Source organism: Carcharhinus amblyrhynchos, chromosome 34, assembly GCF_965287045.1.
Source record: "Carcharhinus amblyrhynchos chromosome 34, sCarAmb.v2.hapA, whole genome shotgun sequence".
Lineage (NCBI taxonomy): Eukaryota > Metazoa > Chordata > Chondrichthyes > Carcharhiniformes > Carcharhinidae > Carcharhinus > Carcharhinus amblyrhynchos.
Genome location: NC_137357.1, coordinates 5,538,406 through 5,563,517, shown reverse-complemented (window position 1 = coordinate 5,563,517; position 25,112 = coordinate 5,538,406). Strand labels below are relative to the sequence as shown.

The 25,112-nt window shown below is 44.4% G+C and overlaps 2 protein-coding genes across 3 annotated transcripts in view; one reads left to right on the top strand and one right to left on the bottom strand.

The window, feature by feature from the left end:
- The window catches only part of LOC145361420 (outer mitochondrial transmembrane helix translocase-like), a 47,805-nt gene extending 34,268 nt beyond the window's left edge, over positions 1-13,537 (bottom strand). For both annotated transcript variants that reach the window (XM_080217156.1, XM_080217157.1), the window contains exons 1-2: positions 13,316-13,537; positions 823-1,037 (exon numbers count right to left, since the gene is read on the bottom strand). The gene's annotated coding sequence lies outside the window, so the exon portion shown is untranslated. The remainder of the gene's footprint in view (positions 1-822; positions 1,038-13,315) is intronic.
- Positions 9,150-24,650, top strand: LOC145361421 (WW domain-binding protein 1-like). The gene is made up of 4 exons (XM_080217160.1): positions 9,150-9,325; positions 19,838-19,940; positions 20,830-20,991; positions 21,352-24,650. The coding sequence occupies exons 1-4, from the start codon at positions 9,242-9,244 to the stop codon at positions 21,960-21,962; spliced, it is 960 nt and encodes a 319-aa protein (XP_080073286.1). The 5' UTR covers positions 9,150-9,241; the 3' UTR covers positions 21,963-24,650.
- The last annotated feature ends 462 nt before the right edge of the window (positions 24,651-25,112 follow it).

Genomic DNA, 25,112 nt, shown 5'->3' with positions numbered 1-25,112 from the left:
ATGCTGACCTTCATAGCAAAGGGGATTGAATATAAAAGTAGGGACGTCTTGCTACAGCTGTATAAGGCACTGGTGAGGCCGCAGCTGGAGTACTGTGTGCAGTTTTGGTCGCCGCACTTATGCAAGGATATTTTGGCCTTGGAGAGAGTGCAGAGGAGGTTTACTAGGCTGATTCCGGAGTTGAGGGGGTTGAACTATGAGGAGAGGCTGAATAAACTAGGCTTGTACTCGTTAGAGTTTAGAAGAATGGGGGGAGATCTCATTGAGACATATAAGATGTTGAATGGGATGGATAGGATAGAGGTGGAGAGGCTCTTCCCACTCAGAAAGGACAGTAGGACTAGAGGGCACAGCCTCAGGATAAAGGGGGGGGCGGTTTAGAACAGAGTTGAGGAGGAACTTCTTCACTCAAAGGGTGGTGAATCTCTGGAATTCTCTGCCCGTTGAAGTGGTGGAGGCTGCCTCGCTAAATATTTTTAAGACGCGGGTTGATAGGTTTTTGATAGGCAAGGGGATTAAGGGTTATGGGGAGAGGGCAGGAATGTGGAACTGAGCCACGACATATCAGCCATGGTCTTATTGAATGGCGGGGCAGGCTCGAAGGGCTAGATGGCCTACTCCTGCTCCTATTTTTTACGTTCTTATGCACCACCAGCAAGCCAGGCTGCGCACGCTCACCGGGGACTGCCGGCGGCCGGCCGCCCCGCTGCGCGTGCGCGGTCCCCGGTTGCTATAGAAGCCGTCAAGATATCGCCCAGGACCAGAGACCCCAGCGCTGAACAAAAACAAAACCCCGTTCCTTTCGATGGCTGTGAACCTCACCTGTGTCCGGTCGCTCGGTTGGAGGCGAAACGCTCGGACATCTGCCTGTAGATTCATTGAACCGAACGGAACGACTGCCATCACCGACCTGCCGTCGCCATCTTCTGCGCAACTGACACCATCGTCCGACCAGCATCCGGGTTGCAGAAAATAGTTCCGCCTTGGCTTGAGTTGTTCCCCGCCCTGGCATAAAGGGGGTGCTTGCTTGTTGGAATCTGGGTAGAAAACAAGTTGTAAGCATTGTATCCATGAGCTCTTTCTTGCATCCATTCTTTTGCAAGTTATACTGTTCCCCCTCCCCAAATATGAAATATTCATGATTGGAAAGGATTTGAAAAATCTTTTCAGGAGCAGAACTGACAGTGTGCAACATTTCACATGAACATTAAAACCCATTCACACGTGATACAATCGAGCTGATGTTTTAATGACATACTACAGCTTCTACCACCCAAGTGCTATGCAGCACGGTTGCACAGTGGTTAGCACTTCTGCCTCACAATGCCAGGGACCCGGTTTCCTCCCACAGTCTGAAAGACGTGCTGGTTAGGTGCACTGGCCGTGCTAAATTCTCCCTCAGTGGACCTGAACAGGCGCCGGAGTGTAGCGATTCGGAGATAGCATCATCGGAATTAGAAGTGAGAGTCGGCAATTCAACTCTTCGAGCCCACTCCGCCATTCTATATGCTGATCTCTATCTCATCCTAACTCCATTTCCCTGTCTTTTCCCCATCGCCCTTTATCCCACTTTTAATCAAATATTTATCTATCTCTTTCTTGAATGCATTGATTGATTGATTCTGCATCCACTGCACCCTGGGACAGTGAGTTCCTGAGATTCACAACCCTCTGTAAGAAGTATCTTCTCCAGTGGGTAGCACAGTGGTTAGCAGTGCTGCCTTACAGCTCCAGAGATCTGGGTTTGATTCCTACTTGGGTCACTGTCTGTGCACATTCTCCCTCAGTCTGCATGGGTTTCCTCCAGGTACTCTTGTTTCCCCCCAAAGATATACAGGTTAGGTGCATTGGCCATGCTAAATTTCCCCTTCTGTCCCAGGATGCATATGTTTGAGGGATAAGTAGGGATAGGGCTGAGGTGGGATTGTTGTCAGTGCAGACCCAAGGGGCTGAACGGCCTCCTACTGCACTATAGGGTTTCTGTGGTTTTATCTGTGTCTTGAACCCCCCCCCCCCCCCGCCCCCACCCCCCATTCTACAACTCCTCTTGTCCTAGACAGTTCTAGAAGGGAAAACATTTGGTTAACATTTACTTTATCAATCCCTATTGTCACATTAACTTAATTCCAATGTTAACATAAGCCTATCTGTGACACTAATAAACTTAAACTAGTGACCTGGAACTGACTGCTTATGAAGATGGTGGAAGCGGAAATGATGAATATTTCAAAAGGAAATTTGATAGGCACACGAGAAAATCAATTTGCAGAGTTATGGGATAGAGCAGAGAAAAGGGACTGTTTGGTCGACTAGGACCTGTATGAATTTGATGGGCCAAATGGCCATAATCACTCTTCTTTCTGGGAACAGACTTAAAAAACACAATTTCACTAGCTCGTATTAGAAAGTAAATATCAAAAAGACTCATGATTCCAAAAGAATTCTGAATTGAAAGAAAGTGCTGCACATCATAACGAGCATTTACAGTGTACAGTAAGAAGTTTCACAACACCAGGTTAAAGTCCAACAGGTTTATTTGGAATCACAAGCTTTTGCAGTGCTGCTCCTTCCTCACCTGATGAAGGAGCCGTGCTCCGAAAACTCGAGATTCCAAATAAACCTGCTGGACTTTAACCTGGTGTTGTGAGACTTTTTACCACGCATACCCCAGTCTAATGCGGGCATCTCCACATCATGTTTACAGTGGAAAACATCTGTGAAGTTTTTTTTTATTCATTCATGGGACATGGGCATTGCTGGCTGGCCAGCATTTATTACCCATTTATTGCCCGAGAGTCAACCACATTACTGTGGCTCTGGAGTCAGATGTAGGCCAGACCAGATAAGGATGGCAGGTTTCCTTCCCTAAAGGACATTAGTGAATCAAATGGGTTTTTCCATCGGCAATGATTTCATGGCCCTCAGTAGGTTCTTAATTCCAGATATTTATTTTTAATTGAATTCAAATTCCACCATCTGCTGTGATGGGATTTGAACCCTGGTCCCTGGAACAACAGCTGAGTTTCTGGATTAACAGTCTAGCGATAATACCGCTCGGCTATCACTTCCCCTGAGTGGCGTGAAGTATCCTTCCTAATTTTAGAAGTTTAGTTGCATTTCTTCAACCTTAATGCAAATACTTTAGCCTCAACTACAAACCAACCTTCATATGAGAATAAAACCTCTTCAAGGCTCAAGGTACAATTGCTTTAAAGGGGGAGACTAGAGTGTGTTAAATTGCAGCAAATCAGGTTGGGAATTCGTTCCAATTTACCACAATCGCTTTGCAAGTATCTCAAGCTGCATTGTTTCTCAAATTTTTTTTTCTGGGTTTAAATTACAATTCCTCTTGATGAGGAATTAGTTTGAAAGAATGAACGAGTACTTCAAAATACTGCCCGTGTAGGAAGTCTGATATAAAAATAGAAAATGCTGGAAATACTCAACAGGTTAATCAGCCCCTGTGGAGAGGAGAACAGTAAGAAAGACTGGCAATTACATACTGTCGTTCATCACTAAACATTGTCCCATATTGCTTTACAATCAGTTAAGTATTTTTGAGATGTAGTCACTAGTCGGTGCTTTGAAAGATTAGTCACAGCACGAATCAATTCCAGCCTTCTGGATCCACTACAGTTTGCCGACCGCCACAACAGATCCACAGCAGACGCCATCTCCCTGGCCCTGCACTCAACCCTGGAACACCTAGCAAACAAAGACGCCTATGTCAGACTCCTATTTATTGACGACAGCTCAGCCTTCAACACATTAGTCCCTCAAAACTCATCTCCAAACCCTGTGGCCTTGACCTTAGCACCTCCCTCTGTGACTGGATCCTGAACTTCCTAACTCACAGACCAAAATCAGGAAGAATTGGCAACAACACCTCCTCCACAATCATCCTCAAGGCTGAGCTCTCAGTCCCCTACTATACTCCTTATACACCTATGACAGTGTGGCCAAATTCCCCTCCAATTCGATTTTCAAGTTTGCTGATGATAACACCATAATGGGTTGAATCTCAAACAATGACGAGACAGAGTACAGGAAAGAGATAGAGAAACTGGTGCGATGACAATCATCTCTCCTTCAATGTCAACAAAACAAAAGATAGTCATTGACTTCAGGAGTGTAAAGGAGAACAGGCCCCTGTCCACATCAATGGAGACGAAGTAGAACTGGTCGAGAGATTCAGGTTTTTAGGTGATCAGATCAACCTGTCCTGGATCCCCCCTGCCCCATACCACACTATAATTAAGAAAGTCCATCAACTCCTCTACTTTCTCAGGAGACTAAGGAAATTTGGCACCTCAGCTCCAACTCTCACCAACCTTTACAGATACACCATAGAAAGCATTCTTTCTGGTTGTATCACAGCTTGGGATGGCTCCTGCTCTGCCCAAGACTGCAAGGAACTACAAAAGGTCATGAATGTAGCCCAATCCATCACGCAAACCAGCCTCCCATCCATTGACACTGTTTACACTTCCAGCTGCCTCGACAAAGCAGTCAACATAATTAAGGACCCCACACACTCTGAACATTCTCTCTTCCACCTTCTTCTGTTGGGAAAAAGATACAAAACTCTGAGGTCACATACCAACTGACTCAAGAACAGCTTCTTCCCTGCTGCCATCAGACCTACCTTGCATTAAGTTGATCTTTTTCTACACCCGAGCAATGACTGTAACACTATATTCTACATTCTCTCCTTTCCTTCTCGATGAATGGTATGCTTTGTTTGTATAGCATGTTAGAAACAATTTTCACTGAAAATTAATACGTGACAATAAATCAAATCAAATATAAAAACAGAAAATGCTGGAAATACTCAGCAGGTTAATCAGCCTCTGTAGAGCAGGAACCATAAGAAAGACTGGTAATTATATATTGCAGTTCACCACTAAACATTGTCCCATATTGCTTTAAATTCAGTTCAGTATTTTTGAGGTGGAGTTACTATAGTATCATAAGAAACATTGCATCAATTCATCCGCAGCAAGCTCCCATAAACAGCTGTAAGATGAATGACAAGAAAATTTGTCTTTATGATGTTTATAGAGTTGTTTTTCACATTGTTGTCAGTTTCATTTCACATCTTAGCAGAATGATCTGTTGCCTGTTTTTCTGGGTTCAGCCTTTACAACCAAGGATGAAGATAGTTCCTGACCTTCAGAACCAGTGCATGCCTTTTTGCTTTTCGACAGCTCATCCAACATGGCCAATGTTTTAGCAAAGCTCTCATCCTCGTAAAGCTGCCTCTCGTGCTCAACATCCTCCTCAAGCTGCAGCTGGCAAGCAAGTTACTCATCGTCTATTGTAGAATCAGCACTGCCTGAAGGTGCTTTCCTTTTGCTTGCTGCCAGTTTTTTATTTGATCTCTGCACGCTGCTCATGCCAAAGAAATCAAGCACTGACGTGCAGGTGTATTTCACTGGACTGGCTGGTTTAGGCTGTGGCAATTTGACCTGCGATTTAGTGTCTGCAGACTTTCCAGAGCCCAACATTCCAGGGTGGGTACCACTGTCTCTGGATTTTTGGATTATCTTCCTATTATGCAGAAAATCATCATCTTCATCAGTTTCAGACACCACAGTAACAGAGTCTGGTTTAGAAGGCTTTGTGGGTTTGGAAGATGAGGAACCTTTCTTGGACTTTTTATCCGAAGGGGCCTCTTCTGATTCAGAATCTGAAAAGCAGGAGCAGGATCCTCTGTCGCATCACCACACTTCTGCGTTCTCCCCATATCCTTTTAACCATCCATGCTGAGGAACAGCTGTACCAGTGAATGAACGGGTTCTCACGTGCCTCTTTGTAGATCCCTCGAAGAATTTGGCTTGACCAGATGACACAATCCAGGATGTTGTCATGCTGCCATCTTATCAGCATTGACCGCGTGGACACTGGAGGCTGCCGATAGCTTCACATATCTTGGCGCCACAATCACTAGCAATCTGTCCCTTAATGTTGAAACGAACAAGAGATGCAGTTGTGATGTCCATGCTCAGCAAAAGAGGGTGTGGAATAAGAGCAACCTGACTGAGAAGGCCAAACAGAGAATCTACCATGCGCAGCTCACTCTAGACGGTTGAGACTTGAACAAAACGTGCTAGACAGGGGAAAAGGCTGAACAGTTTCTATCTTTGCTGTCTCAGACATATCCTTGGGATTTTATTGGCAGGAGAAGGTCACTAACTCAGAGTTCCTGGAGCAGGTGAAATCCAACAGCATGCACTCATTATAAAACCAATTACATCAGCACTGGCGCAACTCCATTCATTGGTTGGGTGACAGCTGTATACCCAAAGACCTTCTGCATGGTGAATCAGCCACTAGGTGATGACATTAAAGTAACGTTTATTTATTAGTCACAAGTAAGTTACATTAACACTGTTCCTGTGAAATTATCCAAGTCGCCACTCTGGCGCCTGTTCGGGTACATTGAGAGAGAATTTAGCATCTAACCAGCACGTCTTTTGGACTGTGGGAGGAAACCGGACCCCCGGAGGAAACCCATGCAGACATGAGGAGAACGTGCAAGACTCCACATAGACAGTGGTCCAAGCTGGGAATCGAACCTAGGTCCCTGGCGCTGTGAGGCAGCAGTGCTAACCATTGTGCTGTCTGTGGGTGACAATATGGGTGACATTGTGGGTGACAATACCTCTAAGGACACCTGTGAGTTATGACTGGTGGATATTAACAGTGACAGCTGGGAGCCAGTAGCTGACGACTGTGATCTCGGGACACTGACAGTTTGCAAGGGCATTTGAAGAATTAGAATCATAGAATCCTTCCAATGCAGAAAAGGCCATTCAGCCCATCGAGTCTACACTGACCACAGTCCCACCCAGGCCCTATCCCCATAACCCCATGCAATTACCCCAGCTAGTCCCCTTGACACCAAAGGGCAACTTAGCATAGCCAATCTACCTAACCTGCACACCTTTAGACTGTGGGAGGAAACCCACGCAGGCACGGGGCAAATGTACAAAGTCTGCACAGACAGTGACCGGGAATTGAACCCGGATCTCTGGCACAGTGAGGCAGCAGTGCTAACCACTGTGCCACTGTAAGAAAAGATCCCAGAGAAAACAGAGCCCAGCAAGTTGTGAACCTTTTTTAGCCCACTATCTTTTTCTGCAGCAGATGTGACAGAGTCTGCCTTGCCAAAGTAGAAATCTGAGCCATACCAGGCAATGCTGAACACAGTTGACTGCCACAGCATAAACAATCATTTTATGAGATAGAAGACTTCTTCCCATGTCTACGCAGGTTTGCTTCCACAGACAGAAAGACATGCATTGGCCATTCGAAATTCACCCTCAGAGTACCCGAACAGGCACTGGAGTAGAGAATTTTCACAGTAACTTCACTGTGGTGTTAATGTTAGCCAACTTGTGACATTAATAAATAAACTTTAAAAAAAAACTTTTTTTAAAAATTTTTCATGGGATATGGGCGTTGCTGGCTCGGCCAGTATTTATTACCCATCTCTAATTTTGCCTTGAGGAAGTGGTGGTGAACCAACATCCTGAATCGTTGCAGTCCGTGTGGTGTAAGTACACCCACAGTGCTGTCAGGGAGGGAATTCCAAGATTTTGACCCAGCGACGGTGAAGGAACTGCAATATATTTCCAAATCAGGATGGTGAGTGACTTGGAGGGGAACTTGCAGGTGGGTGGTGTTCCCCATGTGTCTGCTGCTCTTGTCCTTCGAGATGTTAGAGGTTGTGTGTTTGGAAGGTGCTGTCTAAGAAGCCTTCGTGAACTGCTGCAGTGCATCTTGTAGGCGGCATACACTGCTGCCACTGTGCGTTGGTGGTAGAGGGAGTTAATGTTTGTTAATGGGGTAGCAATCCAGCAGGGCTGCATTGTCCTGGATCATGCGAATGAAGGCATAAATATTGACATGAAACAAAAACAGAAAATGCTGGAAAATCTCAGCAGGTCTGACAGCATCCGTGGGGAGAGAGAATAGAGCCATCATTTCGAGTCTAGGTGATCCTCCGTCAGAGCATATTCATCATGTATTGACCTTGCATTAAGTTGATCTTTCTCTACACCCTTGCTCTGACTGTAGCAGTACATTCTGCACCCTCTCCGTTCCTTCTCTATGAACGGTATGTTTTGTCTATATACTGTGCAAGAAACAGTACTGTATACTAAGATGTGATCATAATAAATCAAATCAATATCTATAGAATCTGTGGTCTTTTGTAAGAATCCAATCATCCACTGATTCTGTCTACACTTCCCGCTGCCTTGGCAAAGCAGCCAGCATCATCAAGGACCCCATGCACCTCGGACATTCTCTCTTCCACCTTCTGTCGGGAGAATGATACAAAAGTCTGTGGTCACATACCAACCGACTCAAGAACTGCTTCTTCCCTGCTGCCGTCAGACTTTTGAATAGACATTCTCACCCTGAGTAGATCTTTCTGTACGCCCTACTGATGCCTGTAATACTACATTCAGGTCCCTCTTCTTTCCTTCTCTATGAATGGTATGCTTTGTCTGTATAGCACACCAGAAACTATATTTTTCACTGTATCCTTATGCTTTGTCTGTTTAGTGCACCAGAAAAAATACTTTTTACTATATCCTAATACATGTGACAATAATAAATCAAATCAAACCCTTGCCATGACTGTCACACTATATTCTGCACTCTCTCCTTTCCTTCTCTATGAATGGTATGCTTTGTCTGTACAGTGCGCAAGAAACAGTACTTTTCCCTGAATACTAATACATGTGACAGTAATAAATCAAATCCAAATCTATAAAAATCTGTGGTCTTTTGTCAGAATTCGAGCATGAAAAAACTACAGCAAACTTTATCCTGACACAAAGCAGAGAACTTTATCCTGACACAAAGCAGCAACAGGCCTCCAACAACACCAAACACACTCGGAAAAGTTGCTCCAGACTTACCGGGGAGGTGGGGGTAGGTGTGTCGTTTGTAAGGTGATTGACGTGGCGTGCAGCCAATCAGAACAGGTGGCCGCGGACGTGCCGGTGGACGGAAACCAATAGGAAACGGGAGGGCGCGGACAAGCGGCGGATGATTGACAGAAGAGTTGACCAATGGAAGTGGGGGGAGGGGAGGTGGCGACCAATCAGGGGGGCGGACAGAGGGAAGGCGGGCTCGGTGCTCGGGCTCCATGGCGGTCAGTGGGGAGGAGGGAGGCCGGAGCGGAGAGCTGAAGCCGGCGTCTCCATGAGTCGCCTGCCCCCGAGACATGGAGAAGATGGTGATCGGCTTCCTCCTCTTCATCTCGCCGGCTTTCCCGGTCGGGCCGTCGCGGATGGAGCTGCACGCGGAGGTACGGCCGGGGGAGGAAAGGGGTTGGTGGGGACCGGCGATCGCTCCAGGAAAGCCCGAGGCTTCAAGCTGGGAGGGTAGGCCGCGAAGGGAATTAAAGAGGGGTGGGGGAGGCTCTCGCATCCTTCCGCCCCTTTGCCCAGATTTGACCCCCTGCCCAAATTTTAAGCCTGCTTAGTGTGTGTGTGTTTGGAAAGTCAATGTCCAAACTCCCTCCCATCAGGGAGCAACTGCTGGGAAGGTGGGGGTAAAATACTGGGTTAAACACTGTGGGGGCAGCAGCAGGGTACCACTTGCATTTACGTAGCGCCTTTCACGAAATTAAACCGTCCCGAGGTGCTTCAGTGGAAGGTCAGATTTTGGTCAAATTCATTGACCCTGTGCCACAGGTCAAGTTGGGGTGGATAAGGTGATTTTTGTTTTTGTTTTTCAAGTTTATTTATTATTGTCACAAGTTAGGTTTACAGTAACACTGTAATGAAGTTACCCCCCACCCACTCTGACTTGCTGCACTCCAGCACCTGTTCGGGTGCACTGAGGGGGAATTTAGCACCTAATCGGCACGTCTTTCGGACTGTGGCAGGAAATCTGAGCACCTGGAAGAAACCCACGCAGACATGGGGAGAATGTGCAGACTCTGCACAGGTGGTTAGATGGATAAGGTGAATTGGGATGGGGGGCGCAGAGAGGGTGATATGGTGGGGGGTGGGGGGGCAGAGAGGGTGATGTAGGGGTGGATGAGGAAAAGAAATTGAGCCGTTAAGAGGTAGATTTTAAGGAGTGTCTTAAAGGAGAGATAGGTGGAGGGGCTGGTGACACGGCTGCCAACAGTGGAGTGATTTAAAATCCTAGGGAACACATTAGGTTAAACCTGGTGGACAATGTTTGAAGATCATGGGACAAGTTAACAAGCCTGGGAAGCTCAGCATGACAGCTTCTTGAGCTTTTCAATTGATCTATTATTGTCAAATGTATTGGGAACTTTACTAATTGAGGCATAAGAGTACATGCAGGGACAAGGACGGTAGCACAGTGGTTAGCACTGCTGCCTGACAGCGCCAGGGACCTGGGTTTGATTCCCAGCCTTGGGTCACTGTCTGTGTGGAGTCTGCACGTTCTCCCTGTGGGTTTCCTCCAGGTGCTCCGGTGTCCTCCCACAGACGTGCTGGTTAGGTGCATTAGCCATGTTTGTGTGCCCGAACAGGCACTGGAGGGTGGCGACTTGGGGAACTTTTGCAGTAACTTCATTGCAGTGTCAATGTCAGCCAACTTGTGACACTAATAATTAAACTTTAAGGAAGTTTCTCTGAGTGACCACGTGAATCTGACAAGCATCATGAAAAGCAAGTTATGGATGCTAGAATCTGAAACAAGGACAGAACATTTGCAGTCTGGAGCTCTAACGAAGGGTCATCCAGACTCGAAACGTTGGCTCTATTCTCTCTCCACAGATGCTGTCAGACCTGCTGAGATCTTCCAGCATTTTCTGTTTTGGTTCTGACAGGTACCGTTGTGATTTGGAAAGTGTGGGTTGATTTGTGTCTGCTGAGCAGCTTCCTGTTCACAAGAATGTGAAAAGCCAGAAAGCGCTGTGTGGCCTTTATGAAACACTAGTTTGACCCGAGTCGGAAGCGTTGTGGTTAATTCTGGCTGCCGCACTTTGAAAGGATGCTGTGACCTTGTAAAGAGGGCAGAGAAGGTTTACTAATTTACTCGCAGGATGAGAGACAAGGTAGGCGAGGATTGTTATTCTTAGAGCACACAGCTAAAGGGGGATTTAAGAGATGTCAGAAATTTTGTGGGGCATTTGATGAGGGCAAATAACTAAGGAATTGCTTCCACGGCAGGATGGTTGGTAACTAGAGGGGAGACATTTAAGACAATTGGCTAAACAAACCCGAAATGAGATTAGGAGCAACTGCCTACTGTGATGTGGAATCCATTCTCTTTCAAAGGAGAATTGGGCATATACTTAGAAAAGGAAATAGATTGCTGTGCTCCAGATGATAAGGGACTGCTTGGATAGCTCTGTCAAAGAGCTGGCAGAGGCATGATGGGCTGAAAGGCCCCCCTCTATTGCTGTCACCAGTGTCCAGTACGGTTTGAAACTGTAGAAATATTACACTTTTGTTTTACTTGACGTCAATGAAATGTGTCACAGGAATGGGTTTCAGTGGTAAGCAGGGCATTACAGTAAATGCAATAATAGGAATTGTGTAATAAACTCCAAACTTTGAATCTATTTTTGATATGTGTCCATTATATTTTGGTACATATTGTTATAAAAGTGACTCATGAAATCATCTCCTTGCACGTTTGTGCACAGATACACATGCATAGAAGAAAAAAAAGATAAATGACTTTTCTTGGGCTTTCATATTTGACTTTGAGTTTCAAAAGCATATGGCCTGATAGGAAAAGTTTCTTTGTGTCCCTGTGAATCTTGAAACTTGACATCTCAGATACAGTGCTTTAGCATTGCTGCCTCACAGTGCCAGGGACCTGGGTTTAATTCCAGCCTTGGGTCACTGCCTGTGCGGAGTCTGCACATTCTCCTTGTGTCTGTGTGGGTTTGATCTGGTTTCCTCCCACAGTCCAAAGATGTGTAGGTTGGGTTGATTCGCTATGCTAAATTGCCCCTTAGTGTCAGGGGGACTCACCAGCATCAGGGGGATTAACAGGGTCAATATGTGGAATTATGGGAATAGGGCCTGGGTGGGATAGCGGTCGGTGCAGACTAGATGGGCCGAATGGCCTCATTCTGCACTGTAGGGATTCCATGATCTCCTTAACCTTACAGCAGGTCTCATTTTTAAACCCAAATGAGTGTTGTACCTGTACCTGCTGAGTGTGGCTTTGACCTATCCAATAGTGTCAATGTGCCCTGCAGGAGGTGGCACAGTGTGGTTTCTAAACTTCAGTGTTCCTGTGCACTTCCATTGTGTCAGAAACATTACACAGGCACTGGGCTGGGAGCCAACCCCTTCAAAAGTAAATTTCCACTTAACTTTTGTGCAATCAACTTACGGCGCTGGCATGTGCAATCAATTTGCGGGGCTGGCAAACTGCCACAAGTGCTTTGTAACACATGTAAATGAAGAATGGATTGTTCATGCCCTGTTCCAGGTCATTGGCCTGTGATTTGGGCCCTCCTTGATGTAAAAGGTCTTCCTCAAAGTGCAAAGCACACATTCTGCGTGTTAGCTTGCAGTGAATATACTCGACAGTAGCCCTGTCAGTGTGACTGGAGTGTTCAATTCCCACCTGTTAAAATCATTTCTTCCTCTATGGAAAAATAAAAAATAAAAGTGTTTGTCATTGGGCAGTCCCATCACGCAAACCAGCCTCCCATCTATTGACTGTCTACACTTCCTGCTGCCCCGGCAAAGCAGCCAGCATAATCAAGGACCCCATGCACCCCAGACAACTTAAATGCCCAGTTAAATTTTCTGTGCAATTCTCCCAGAGCAAAAAGGATCCATGTCTGTCTTGGGGTGGTGTGTCTATGTTGAGGTGATGTGTGACTTGGAGGTGGTGATGTCCTCGTGTGTGTGCTTGCCACTTTCATTCTTCGAGATGATTGAGGTCGTGATTTTGCAAGTTGCTCTGAAATCAGTGCCACAGTAATAGAGGGAGTGAACGTTTAAGGTGGTGAACTTAATTTAGATAAGTGCTAGATTGAACCAGGGCAAGACATACTCTGTTAACGGTCGGGTGTTGGGGAGAGTTATAGAACAAAGAGATCTCAGGGGTAAGGTTCATTGCTCCTTGAAAGTGGAGTCACAGGTGGACAGAGTGGTGAAGAAGGCATTCAGCGTGCTTCGTTTCATTGATCAGAACGTTGAATACAGGAGTTGGGATGTCTTGTTGAAATTGTACAAGACGTTGGTACGGTCACACTAGAAATACTGTGTACAGTTTTGGTCACCATGTTATAGAAAGGATATTATTAAACTAGAAAAAGTGCAGAAAAGATTTATAAGGGTGTTACCTGGACTTGATGGTTTGAGTAATAAGGAGAGGCTGGATAGACTGGAACCTTTTTCTTTAGAGCGTAGAAGACTTCGGGGTGATCTTATAGAGGTCTATAAAATAATGAGGAGCACAGATTAACTACATCGTCAATATCATTTCTGAGGATAGAGGCATAGGTTTAAGGGGAGAAATACAAAAGGATCCAGAGGGGCTATTTTTTCACAAACAGGGTGGCGAGTGTCTGGAATGAGCTGCCAGAGTCAGTCGTAGAGGCGGGTAGGTAAAATTACGCTATTTAAAAAGCGTTTAGATAGTTACATGGGTAAGATGGGTATAGAGGGGCCAAATGTGGCCAATTGGGACTAACTTAGCGTTTTTTTTAAAAAAGGGGCGGCATGGACTGAAGGGCCTATTTCCATGCTGTAAACCTCTATGACTCTGTGAATGGAATGTCAGTCCAACTGATTGCATTATCCTGGATGATGTGAAGCTTCTTGAGTTGGAGCTGCACTCATCCAGGCAAATGGAGAATATTCCATTACACTAACTTTTTTGTTGATGGTGGTCAGGATCTGGGGATGAGTTGCTCACCACAATGTTCCCTGCCTCTGATCTGTTCATGGTAACCACCATACTATGTGGCAGAGTCTGCACATTGTGTAACAGAACATAATTCCCAGGAACTTGTCAGCCGTCGAGCCAGAGTGGAAGCAAGTCATCTTTGATCCCGATTTGATTTATTAGTGTCACATGTATTAATACACAGTGAAAAGTATTTTTTCTTGCACACTTTAAAGCATACCCTTTAGGGAGAAGGAAAGGAGAGGGTGCAGAACGTAGTATTACAATCATAGCGAGGGTGTAGAGAAGGAACTTAATGCGAGGTAGGTCCATTCAAAAGTCTATTGGCAGCAGGGAAGAAGCTGTTCTTGAGTCGCTTGGTATCTTGTATCTTTTTCCTGATGGAAGAAGCTGGAAGAGAGAATGTCCGGGGATATCTGGAGTCCTTAATTATGGTGCTGCTTTGCCGAGGCAGCGGGAAATGTAGATGGAGTCAATGGATGGGAGGCTGGTTTGGGTGATGGGACTGCCCAAGCAGAAGGATGAGGAATAATTGAGCAGAGTGGACAAAGACATTACTGAAATGGTGAGAGTTTGACAGGGTTAATGCTGAGAGGCTGTTTTTGCTTAGCTGGAATTTCTCAGTCTCAGGATAAAAGCCATTTTGGACTCCGATTATGAGAAATCTCTTTTGACAGGGTTAATGCTGAGAGGCTGTTTTTGCTTAGCTGGAATTTCTCAGTCTCAGGATAAAAGCCATTTTGGACTCCGATTATGAGAAATCTCTTTCATCAGAATCTTTGGAATTCTTTACCCTGGAGAGGTGTGAATTTCAATGTGTATCCTCAAGACCAATACTGATCGAATGTCATAGTCATAAAGGTTTTCAGCATGGCCCAACTTGTTCATGCCGCCCTTTTTGTTAAAACCCTTAAGCTAGTCCCAATTATCCGCATTTGGCCCATAACCCTCTATATCCATCTTACGCATGTAACTGTCTAAAAGCTTTTTAAAAGACAAAATTATGCTCACCCCTGTTACTATCTCTGGCAGCTTGTTCTGGAAACTCACCACCCTCTGTGTGGAAAAAATTGCCCCTCTGGGCCCTTTTGTATCTCTCCCCTCTCACCTTAAACCCATGCCCTATAGTTTTAGACTCCCCTACCTTTGGGAAAAGATATTGTCTATCTCGCTGATCTGTGGCCCTCGTTATTTTATAGTTCTCTATAAGGTCACCCCTCAGCCTTCTACACTCCAGAGGAAAAATGTCCCAGTCTATCCAGCCTCTCCAAATAACTCCAACCATCAAGACCTGGTAGCATCCTAGTAAATCTCTTCTGCACTGTTTCTAGTTTAATAATATCCTTTCTATAATAGGGGGAATGGGGGAAATTCAGTCTTCAATAGAGCACTTGTCTGCAACATGTGGTCTGCTCCCAATTGTTCCTTTAAAATCGTTTAAAACAAAGATGAGAAAGAATTTCTTCAGCCAGAAAGTGGTGAATCTGTGGAACTTTTTGCCGCAGAGGCTGTGGAGGGCAGCTCATTGAATGTCTTTAAGAAAGAGATAGCTAAGTTCTTGATTAATAAGGAGAACAGGCGTTATGGGGAAAAGACAGGAGAATGGGGATGAGAAAAATATCAGCCATTATTAAATGGTGGAGCAGACTTGATGGGCCGAACGGCCTAGTTCTGCTCCTATGTCTTATGGTTCCGTAGTCGGAATCAAGAAGGTGGTGATTCGCCTGAACTTTTCTGAGTTGGGAATGAGGACAGTGATCTGGATTGCAATTGAGCAAGCAGAACTGGAACAGCGTTTGTCATGATGTCGGGTAATAACAGCTCAGTTCTGATTCATCCCATTGTTAAGAGTTTGTGTCTGTTTGCTTTTGTGAGGTTTCGGAAGACTGTTTATGCCCATGAAGCAGCATAGCACCCGCAGGAGAGCACGGAAGCAAACTGCTAAGAGAAAGAGAAGGGGTCAAAATGTTTTTCTCCAGAAATAAAACGAGTAAACAGTGGGGTGATGTTACAGTGGGTCATCCACCTTTTAGAATATCGGATAAGTTATATATAGCATCGGAGTTGGATAGTGGTGAAGTAATTTAATCGTGGTTCTGATGACTAGTGAACATCAGCAGACACCAGGGATCAAATTACTGCTGTGAACTTGCCACCGATCATTTTAATTTAGTCTGCTAAATTCTGATTTTGAACGTAACAGATTGCTGAGCCCCATCTCAGCAAAGCTGTGGATACCCTCTGCCTCAGTAAAACAGCCTTTTGTCCTCTGACAATCCACAAGGAGCTCATGTGCTGTTTTAAAAAGAGGGGTTCAGGTCAGTTTTTGGTCTCAGATGAAAATGCCAAAATAATACCCTGAACAACAGCTTTTAACAAACTTTGTCTATCCTATTTCCTGCTGAAATTTCCCTTCCTCCTGAAAAGAAGTGATTTTTTTTTTCCATCTTTGCCACCTGGAAAATATCGTGCCCTTGAAGCCTGTTGTGTTCCTGTGAAATCAGGCAGTGTTTTCTCAGTAGGAGCGCAAAGATCAGAAAACTGTCTTTGTTCGTTCCTCATATTCTAGTATCGTACAGATTAGATTCTTGTGAATCAATATTTGCAAATAACCTTGAGATGAGCAACTGAATGCAGCGGGGAACCATTTTGTGCTGCACAATTGCAGAATGAAAATATTCCTTTATGTATTTAGCAGTGGTAACTGGCTGCTGTTTGAGTTGAGAAAGCAGTTTTATTTGGTATCACTTCACAACGTAATCCGATTTTAAATGACAGAGTCTCCTGAACAAATGTGCCAAACTATATGCAGAACTATTCCCTGTCTATACCGTGTTACACTGTTTAGTTTCTTAGCCAAATTTAAAATATTTCTAAATTCTTCTTCATGTCCTTGCACCCAAAGGAGCCACTTTAATTTTTAAAATCACTGCAGCTATTAGTGACTGGTGCCTCATGGCACCAGGAACCCATGTTTGATTCCAGCCTCAGTTCTGTCTCGAGTCTGCGTGTTCTCCCTGTGTCTGTGTGGATTTCCTCCAGGTGCTCCAGTTTCCTCCCACAGTCCAAAAGACATGCTGGTTAGATTAGTTGGCTGTGGTGAATTGGCCCCTTAGTGTCCTCAGCTGTGTAGGTTATAGGAATTAGTGGGATAAATACATGGGGTTGCAGGAATAAGGGCCTTGATAACATGCTCTGTTGGAGAGTCACTGCAGACTTAATGGGTCAAACTGAGTCTGTCAAACAAATTAAATTGCACATAGGTTAATTTGGGTATTTGTCCAGCACCTTTTAATGTTGGACCACATTGTATGATAATTAGGTGGAGCACAATGAGACAAAAATTTAGAGCAGGCGAGTCAGGGAAGCATTGTAACAGTCTAATCTGCAGGGGACAACAACATAGTTCAAGCAGAGGCTGAGGTGAAGCAAGATCGAGGAGGTGGAAGTTGACAGTCTTCGTCCTGGCAAGGATATTGGGTTGGAAGCTGTGTGAAATGGTGGGCCATCACTGCAAGTGGTCTGACTTCAATCTGAGCTGGATGGGGATGGAATGGAAAGACCTGCTGGTGTGAGGGGTGCGGGTGCCATCAGCCTATACATGGAACCTGCTGGCGTGTCTTCAGATCAGAGAGCCTCCCTACAGTGCAGAAGGAGGCCATTAAGTCCATTGAGCCTGCACTGACAATCCCACCCAGGCCTTATCCCCGTAACCCCATGTATTTACCCTGTTAATAATCCCCCTGACACTAAGGGGCAATTTATCATGGCCAATCCACTTACCGCTCACATCTTTAATGGGAGGAAACCTGAGCACCTGGAGGAAACCCACACAGACACGGGAAAAATATGCAAACTCCACACAGACAGTAACCTGAGGCTGGAATTGAACCTGGGTGCCGCCGTGCTGTTGTAAAGGGCAGAACATGGATGAGAAATTGGTGAGAACCAGTGAACAATCCTTGAGACAATGCAGAAGTAATGTATGGATTACATGCATCAATCTTGACCCATGACTGAAGCAAGGTGCTGGAGCAAGAGTGGAGCAAGGTGAAGACTATCCCATTAGGCCAGACACTTAAGGAGAGATGTTGGAAGAGATGCTGTTGTTAACTGTGCCAAACACTGCAGACAGGTCTAGAAGGATGAGGAAGGTATAGTCACCAAGAGAGGCTGTCAGCAGTGCTGTTGCAGAGGTAGAACTGTTAGAGGCTCAAACATGAGGTTGGGGGGGAAAATGGGCTTGGATTTAGGAGATGAAAAGGTTTTGGGAACTTTGCAATGGATGGTGAGAGATGAGGTAATGGTTTGCAAGCACAGAGGATTGTTGAGGGGTTTTATTAAGGGGCATGCAAGCAAATTTAGGGGTGGCATAGTGGCTCAGTCAACTGCCTCACCACCAGGGACTCAGGTTTGATTCCCAGCTTAGGTCACTGTCTGTGTGGGTTTCCTCTGGGTGTTCTGGTTTCCTCCCACACTCCAAAAGATGTGCAGGTTAGGTGAGAGGGCATGTCAGAACTAAACGAGGAAAGGTGTGAGTTCACGACTTAGTGTGGTGGTGATGGAAGCTTGAGTGTGGCATGGGGAAGGAAGGGAATGATTGAAAGTTTTCATCTTTGTGAGAAGTCCAGGAACTGCTCACCTTTTCTTGGAAACGAGGGTACATGGAAAGTCAGGGTCAGTGAGACAGTAGAGTAGTGAGCAGCTTGCCAGGAGATTGTGCTTGATCTGGCCACACCAGTTAATTGTCCATGTGCTGAAGTCTGCAACCCATTGGTCTTCATGCATGAAGATGCAAAATGATCACATTTGGAGAGTTTTTATATTTTGTGTAAGGGCATTAAAGCAAGTGGTGAGGCTGTGACTGAGCAGATCAACAGCTGTAGAAAAATTATAGAGGACACAGGTCCCAAAGGCAGACAATGAGGAGTTGAAAAGTGCTTTGAGTTATAGAAACTGGTGCTGGGGCAGTGGGAAGAGGAAAATGAGTACTGATAGAAGATGGCTGTAATTTTCAGCAGCACAAGTTAAGTGGGAATAGTCTAACTGGTGTGCTTAGTGAAAACATCAGCAAGAGAGGAAGATTGACATATTTGAGGTAGGTAATCAAGATGAGAGTCCTTTGGAGAATGTGGAGAGCAATAAATGTATTCCTCTGCCATGGCGTACGGAAGCAACAAAGAACATTCAGGTTAAAGTCTGCTTGAATGGCTCCTATAAGAGGGATGAGGCTCATCACTACTTAATGACCTCTTAAGACTTCCAGTACAAGTCTCTCTCTACCTGCAATTCACATTTGGTGCGTCACGGTGCACCTGGGATGAGCCATTGGAAACATTCCTTCCCAACATCAGGCAGTTCCTTTAGTGCAACTTTTGCTCATTCAATTTACTACAATGTGTAATGGAATGGAACACCTTTGATCAAAATTGCTGAAAAATATATTTTTTGTCAAAGTTTTTCATCTGGCACTCATCTGAATAATTTGTAAGAATACCCATGTCAGGGGAAACAATTGATGCTATATGAGCAGAGTTGACAAGTTGACTCTGGTGGAGGCATTGCACCAGTTGATAGTGAGTGGCAGTTAGGTGCCAAGTCTTGTTTGAAATGTAAACCAGGCAGTTTGACTGTGGTTAAGGCACTGCCCTGAGGAATGAACCAGCGAATGGCTGTCACTTTGTTCTTGTTTCAGCTAAACAAACTATGTGCATGTGTTGCACACTCCACAGATGTGCCTCTACTGATTTAACCAATCAGCACTTTGTCCTCATCCATTATAAACTTGTTCCCACCATCCCCACCCTGACATTGGTATTCTTGTGAACGGGCCTGATGAGTACAAGACTAAGTACTTTGACAAAAAAAAGGTCCATTTCTCCCTTTTATTTTTTCCATCTGTATGGTGTACTGTTATGCACTTGTGGACTGTTCTTACTCTTTCTCCTCTTTTCAGGCCAAAGAATTGTGTTTCGGCGTGAACAACGAACCTTACTGGTGTGAGACAGGGTACTGCTGTGGGGAGACGGAGTGTTGCACGTACTATTACGAACTGTGGTGTAAGTTTCTCGCGTGGGCACAGAAACCTCCTCCTTTAGCTGACAGAGGATTGTGTCTCTCCAGGTCTTGCGCACAAGGATACTGAAGATCAGAAGGTGGGAGTTAACCTGCAGTCTAGAATGGGACTTAGTGAATGTCATTATGGGCCTTGTCCTTGAAGCTCCATTTATCACAGTTGGCATCAATTCACTTCTCTCTCTCTCTCTCTCTCTCTTTCTTAACCTTCCTGGTGGACCCAAATGATGTACCATAGCACCCATTGAAATTTGATAATTGGCTTAATTCAGCTCCCATCAGAGCATTAGATACCTGCAATCTAGCCAGGAGGTTCATTGCAATACTGAGGGAATAAATCTCTGGAATCATAGAATCCCGACAGTACAGAAGGTGGTCATTCGGCCCATTCAAGTCTGTACAATCCCACCCCGGCCCTATCCCAGTAACCCCACACATTTACCCTGCTAATCCCCCTGACACGAGTCAATTTTAGCTCAGTCAATCAACCTAACCCGCACATCTTTGGAGTGTGGGAGGAAACTGGAGCACCTGGAGGAAACCCACGCAGATACAGGGAGAATGTGCAAACTCCACACAGACAGTGACCCAAGCTAGGAATTGAACTCAGATCCCTGGAGCTGTGAGTGCTTGCCACCATGCCACCCTATTTTTTTAATCTTGCAGTTTCTATACAGCTTCCAGAAGCAGCAAGGTAGACAAATGCTGCCATGTGATTGCAAGGTCTAAATGATGCTAGTAACAGGCTGTGAAATAGAAGTTGATAGCTTTTCAGCCTTAGTCCTTGCCAAATCAAGTTTTGCGCACATTGTATTCGCTGATCCAACTGAAATGCAATTCTGAAGGTCCCTTCCTTTTGCTTGACCACGGCAGGGTTCTGGCTGGTCTGGACTATCATTATTATGCTTAGCTGTTGCTGTGCATATCGGCACCGGCGTGTGAAACTACGGTTACAACAGGAGCAGCGGCAGAGGGAGATCAGCTTGATGGCCTACCAGGGCGCGAGCACCTATACGACACAGCCATTGGATTTAAGTGAGTATATCTTGTGTCCAAGATCAGTGCAGGGAGATTGCTGTTTTTATTAAATCTCCCTGTTGTTCTGTGAAGGGAAAAAGCACATTCACTTGCTCCTTTATCACAACTGAAATGTCATGTGTGGCTGAATGAAACACCGAATGCTTAGGTGAAAATTACTAATTTTTTTTCTTGGTGCTGGTTAAGTACAAAAGTTACCATCTCTCGCACAATTGAGCTGTAGAATTATAGAAACCTTGCAGTTCAAAAGGAGGCCATTTGGCCCATCGAGTAATATGAAACTTAGCGCGTACATACTGTATTTTGAACTATGGTCACAGTCACACTCTACTGATTAATTCTCCATCCTCCCACTAGGATTCTGGACAAACTGTAAGCTCCCAGACTACGAGGAAGTGGCAGGCCACCCACCAACGCCCCCGCCTCCCTATATTGAATTGCAGCAGCAGAGTGCACAGAGCTCTAGCCACGAAACTGCGGTTGTTGAGAGTCAGCCTGCCCCACAAGAGTCTGTAACCTCTCTTGCCCCAGAGGCAATGACACAAGAAGCAGAGGCTGGCTCATCCCTTTGCGAACAGGAGGATGACCCCATGGGGGCATTGCCCAGTTGCCCCGCTGACAGAGAAAATGGTGACCTCCCTGCAGCCGAGGAAACTGCTGCACTCTCGGCTCCTGATTTTAAAACGCTAGACACAGATTCTGACTTGTGTGACCAAGGGGAAGGGAAGGAAGAGACCTCGAGGCACCGGCGCATCACTGGGGACTCTGGCATAGAGGTATGCGTATGCCAGATGGATGAGGACCCTTACCATGAGGAAGTGGGCCTGATGGGTGGCATCGATGCCCAGGAATGTTGCGAGCCCCAGTCTTCTTGTAACTCTCACCTGCACACACAGCAACTCTCCAAGCAGGCTCAGCCTAAGCTACATAATGCTAAAGAACAAGAGGAGGACAATGACGTTGTGTAATATGTGCCACTGTTACTGGTGTGCAGGAGTAAAACAGATGGTAAAATCCATGACTGCTGACTGCTCAGCATTAACTCTGGGCTCATCTGATGTTTTTCCACAAGGTGCCCAAGTTGAACAGGTGCAAGATGCAGATTGTAATCTTATAGATGTAGAGTTTGGGATCTGTCCAGGGTGTCACAATCAGGGTTGCCAGCTCATAAGCCAGATTTCCTGATAGCATTTTTTTTCAAAAAAAAATGACTGTAGCATTATGTATTGCATTGATGATTTTCAAATCTTTGTCTTCAGAACTTCTTATTGAAAACATTAAGAATGGTTTTGTAATCTTCTAAACAAAACTCAGTTCTTATGTTTTGTGCTTTTCTTAAAAAAAAATAAAGGGAGGGGAGGTGAAAAGTATACCTCCCAGGAATATGCCATTTTGAGTGGGAGCGTTTGGGGCCTGTGAAAGAGGTATCAGAAGCACGCAAGAGTTGTTCAGGTTAATTAATTAAGTAAATGCTGTCACTTGTTCTCCTCGCAGTGACCACATGCCTCTTATGCTCAAGAGCTCCTCACCAAAAGGTCTGCCTATGTTTAATAGATCAATATGTGGTGACTTAATGCCCTGTGGTGCAGCGTTATTGCCTCATTACTGCCATATGCCCCCTTCATTTTGATAATTTATTAAGGGTGGACCTGTTGGATTTAGTGTCCATCTAGTTCCCAGTTGAGATGGGGGGTTTAGTTTTAACAAATGTTGTGTTGTCTAGACTGCACTAATGCATCAAGTTTTTCTGAATAAGTTTACTTTTTTTAAAAAAAGTTTAATTTTAGATTTGGTCTGACTAATTATATTTCTGTGGTACTTTTGGTAGAAGTTTGTTTAATTGAAAAACCTTTTACCATGAATGTTAATGTACAATTGAAATACAAAGCCTTTATACTAAGTATATACCACCCACAGCAAAAAAAAAGCCAAACTTAAGGCCTTGACTTATAGGATATCAACACTGTAAACCAATCGATGGTGCACATCTCACCTGCATTGCTGTTCTTCTGCCCAACTGAAATCTCCGTGTTGTCCTCAGGATTTCAGCAATGTTGGATGTCATCTTTTCATAAGTGGTACAGTTCTGCTGTTCTGAACCTTGGTTATTACTGGAGAGAGCATTTTGAACTGTATAACAGCAGAGGGAAGTACTAGTAGATACTGGAGTATCACTGGCTGGGATCTATCTGAAATGTAATAAATATATTGGTACAATGGTGAAGTGGATTGGGTTAAATGTGTTGCTTTTCTTCTCGTGGCCTGCGAGTGCCAACGTATTCAGTAACCTGGTGACTACACAATCTACATTTCTGCCATTGTTTAAGTGAATTGTGACAACCAGCAGAAAGTGTTGAGTCGTGTTGTATAAAAGTATACAACTCTATCAACTTCTGCTAAATCTGATGCTAGTACAGCAAATTAGAGAGTCAATCTTTCGAAGCAAGAAAGTAACACAAATTGAGAATTTTGATAAAACTGGAGGCAAATGGTCCAATAGTTCCTAAACATTGGACTAGAATGAAGGACTAAAGGCCAACTGATGCCTTGCAAAGAGCCAAACGTGAGGAAAAACGGCAGGTATCTTCACGGCAAGGTACAAGCAGTAGTGAGCAAGTAACAAAATGGATATTGATGAAAGTATAATACTAAGATAGCACATGTCACACATCCATTTACAGTAAATTCTAAACTTCTGAATAGTGATTCAGTTGGATTCCAGATCAGTGGAAAATTGCAACTCTCAGACAAAGCGTTTACAACAAATACTTGAAGATGAATTTGGGATGATGGTTGACTGTGTCAATTTTCAATATTAACAAGGAATTAAAAACTTGTGCTCTACTTCACAAACAAATGGTACAAAGAAAAAGCAGCTTCCACAAAAAAAATTAGTCATGTGATGAAGTTAGTTAAAAGATAGCAATTGCAAGAAAAGCGTTTTAACTATTTTAACACTGTATGAAGGGCTTTGTGGTAAAACCAAGCTGGTGGTATGCAGAATGTTTTAAGTTTCCAATTTGTATTCCACAATGCAACCTTGAACAATGAAGGAAGGCCCTAAAGTCTGGAGGCTTTTGAGTTCTGATATTCCAATAGATGAAAAAAACAAGTGAAACAAGGAAGCCTAGTAAGGAATGGGCTCCAAGGAGTACTGTAAATCCTGATTAGGATGAGACATGTAGCACAGGAGTCAGAAGAAAAGTTACTTGTATCCACCATTCCCCCCCCCTCTCCCCAGAGAGCTTGATAACAGACCCTGTGATGGGTAAGGAATGGATGATGGGATGAGAACTCCAGGTATCCAGCTGAGCAAAGATGTATGGAGTACTTGGGATATAAATCTGGAGAGACAAGGAGAGGGAGAAAGGGAACAGTTGAACAAACCTTCAGATCCTCAGTGTCTTTTTAATGTAATTTAATCAGGTGTCCTTTTTAAATACATTAGCTTAAGGGAAATTGTCATTTTTTGCAGTAGTGGAATACAGTTATATTTTGATGCCTTTTTAATAAGAACATTTTAATTTTGTAATACTTTGATAGACAACATTGATAGAAAATGCATGTTCTGAGGTGTGATGAACTTTCATTGTACTATCTGAAAATTACAGTGCTGAAGTCTTTTACATAAAAAATAAAAAAAAATGGGTTCTTTACCTTTTGGGATTATGAATTTTGTTTGTTTGGAAGCAGTGGATAATGGCTCTGTTTGATCCTGCAACTCAAAAGCAATAAGAACAAGTGAGAGGGTAACAGATTGAAGTAGGGTTAAGATCTTTCTCGTCCAGTTTACAAGACAGCATGGTTTAAAGTTTATTTATTTGTGTCACAAGTAGGCTTACATTAACAATGCAGTGAAGTTATTGTGAAAATTCCCTACTTGCCACACTGGCACCTGTTCGGGTACGTCAGGAAAAAGTTACAACAGTCTTAAGGTCACGAACCAACTGAATCAAGAACAACTCCTTCCCTGCTCCTATCAGACTTTTGAATGGACCTACCTCGCACTAAGTTGATCTTTCTCTACACCCTAGCTATAACTGATACACTACATTCTGCATTCTCTCCTTTTCTTGTCAATGAACGGAATGCTTCATCTGTATGGCATGCAAGAAACA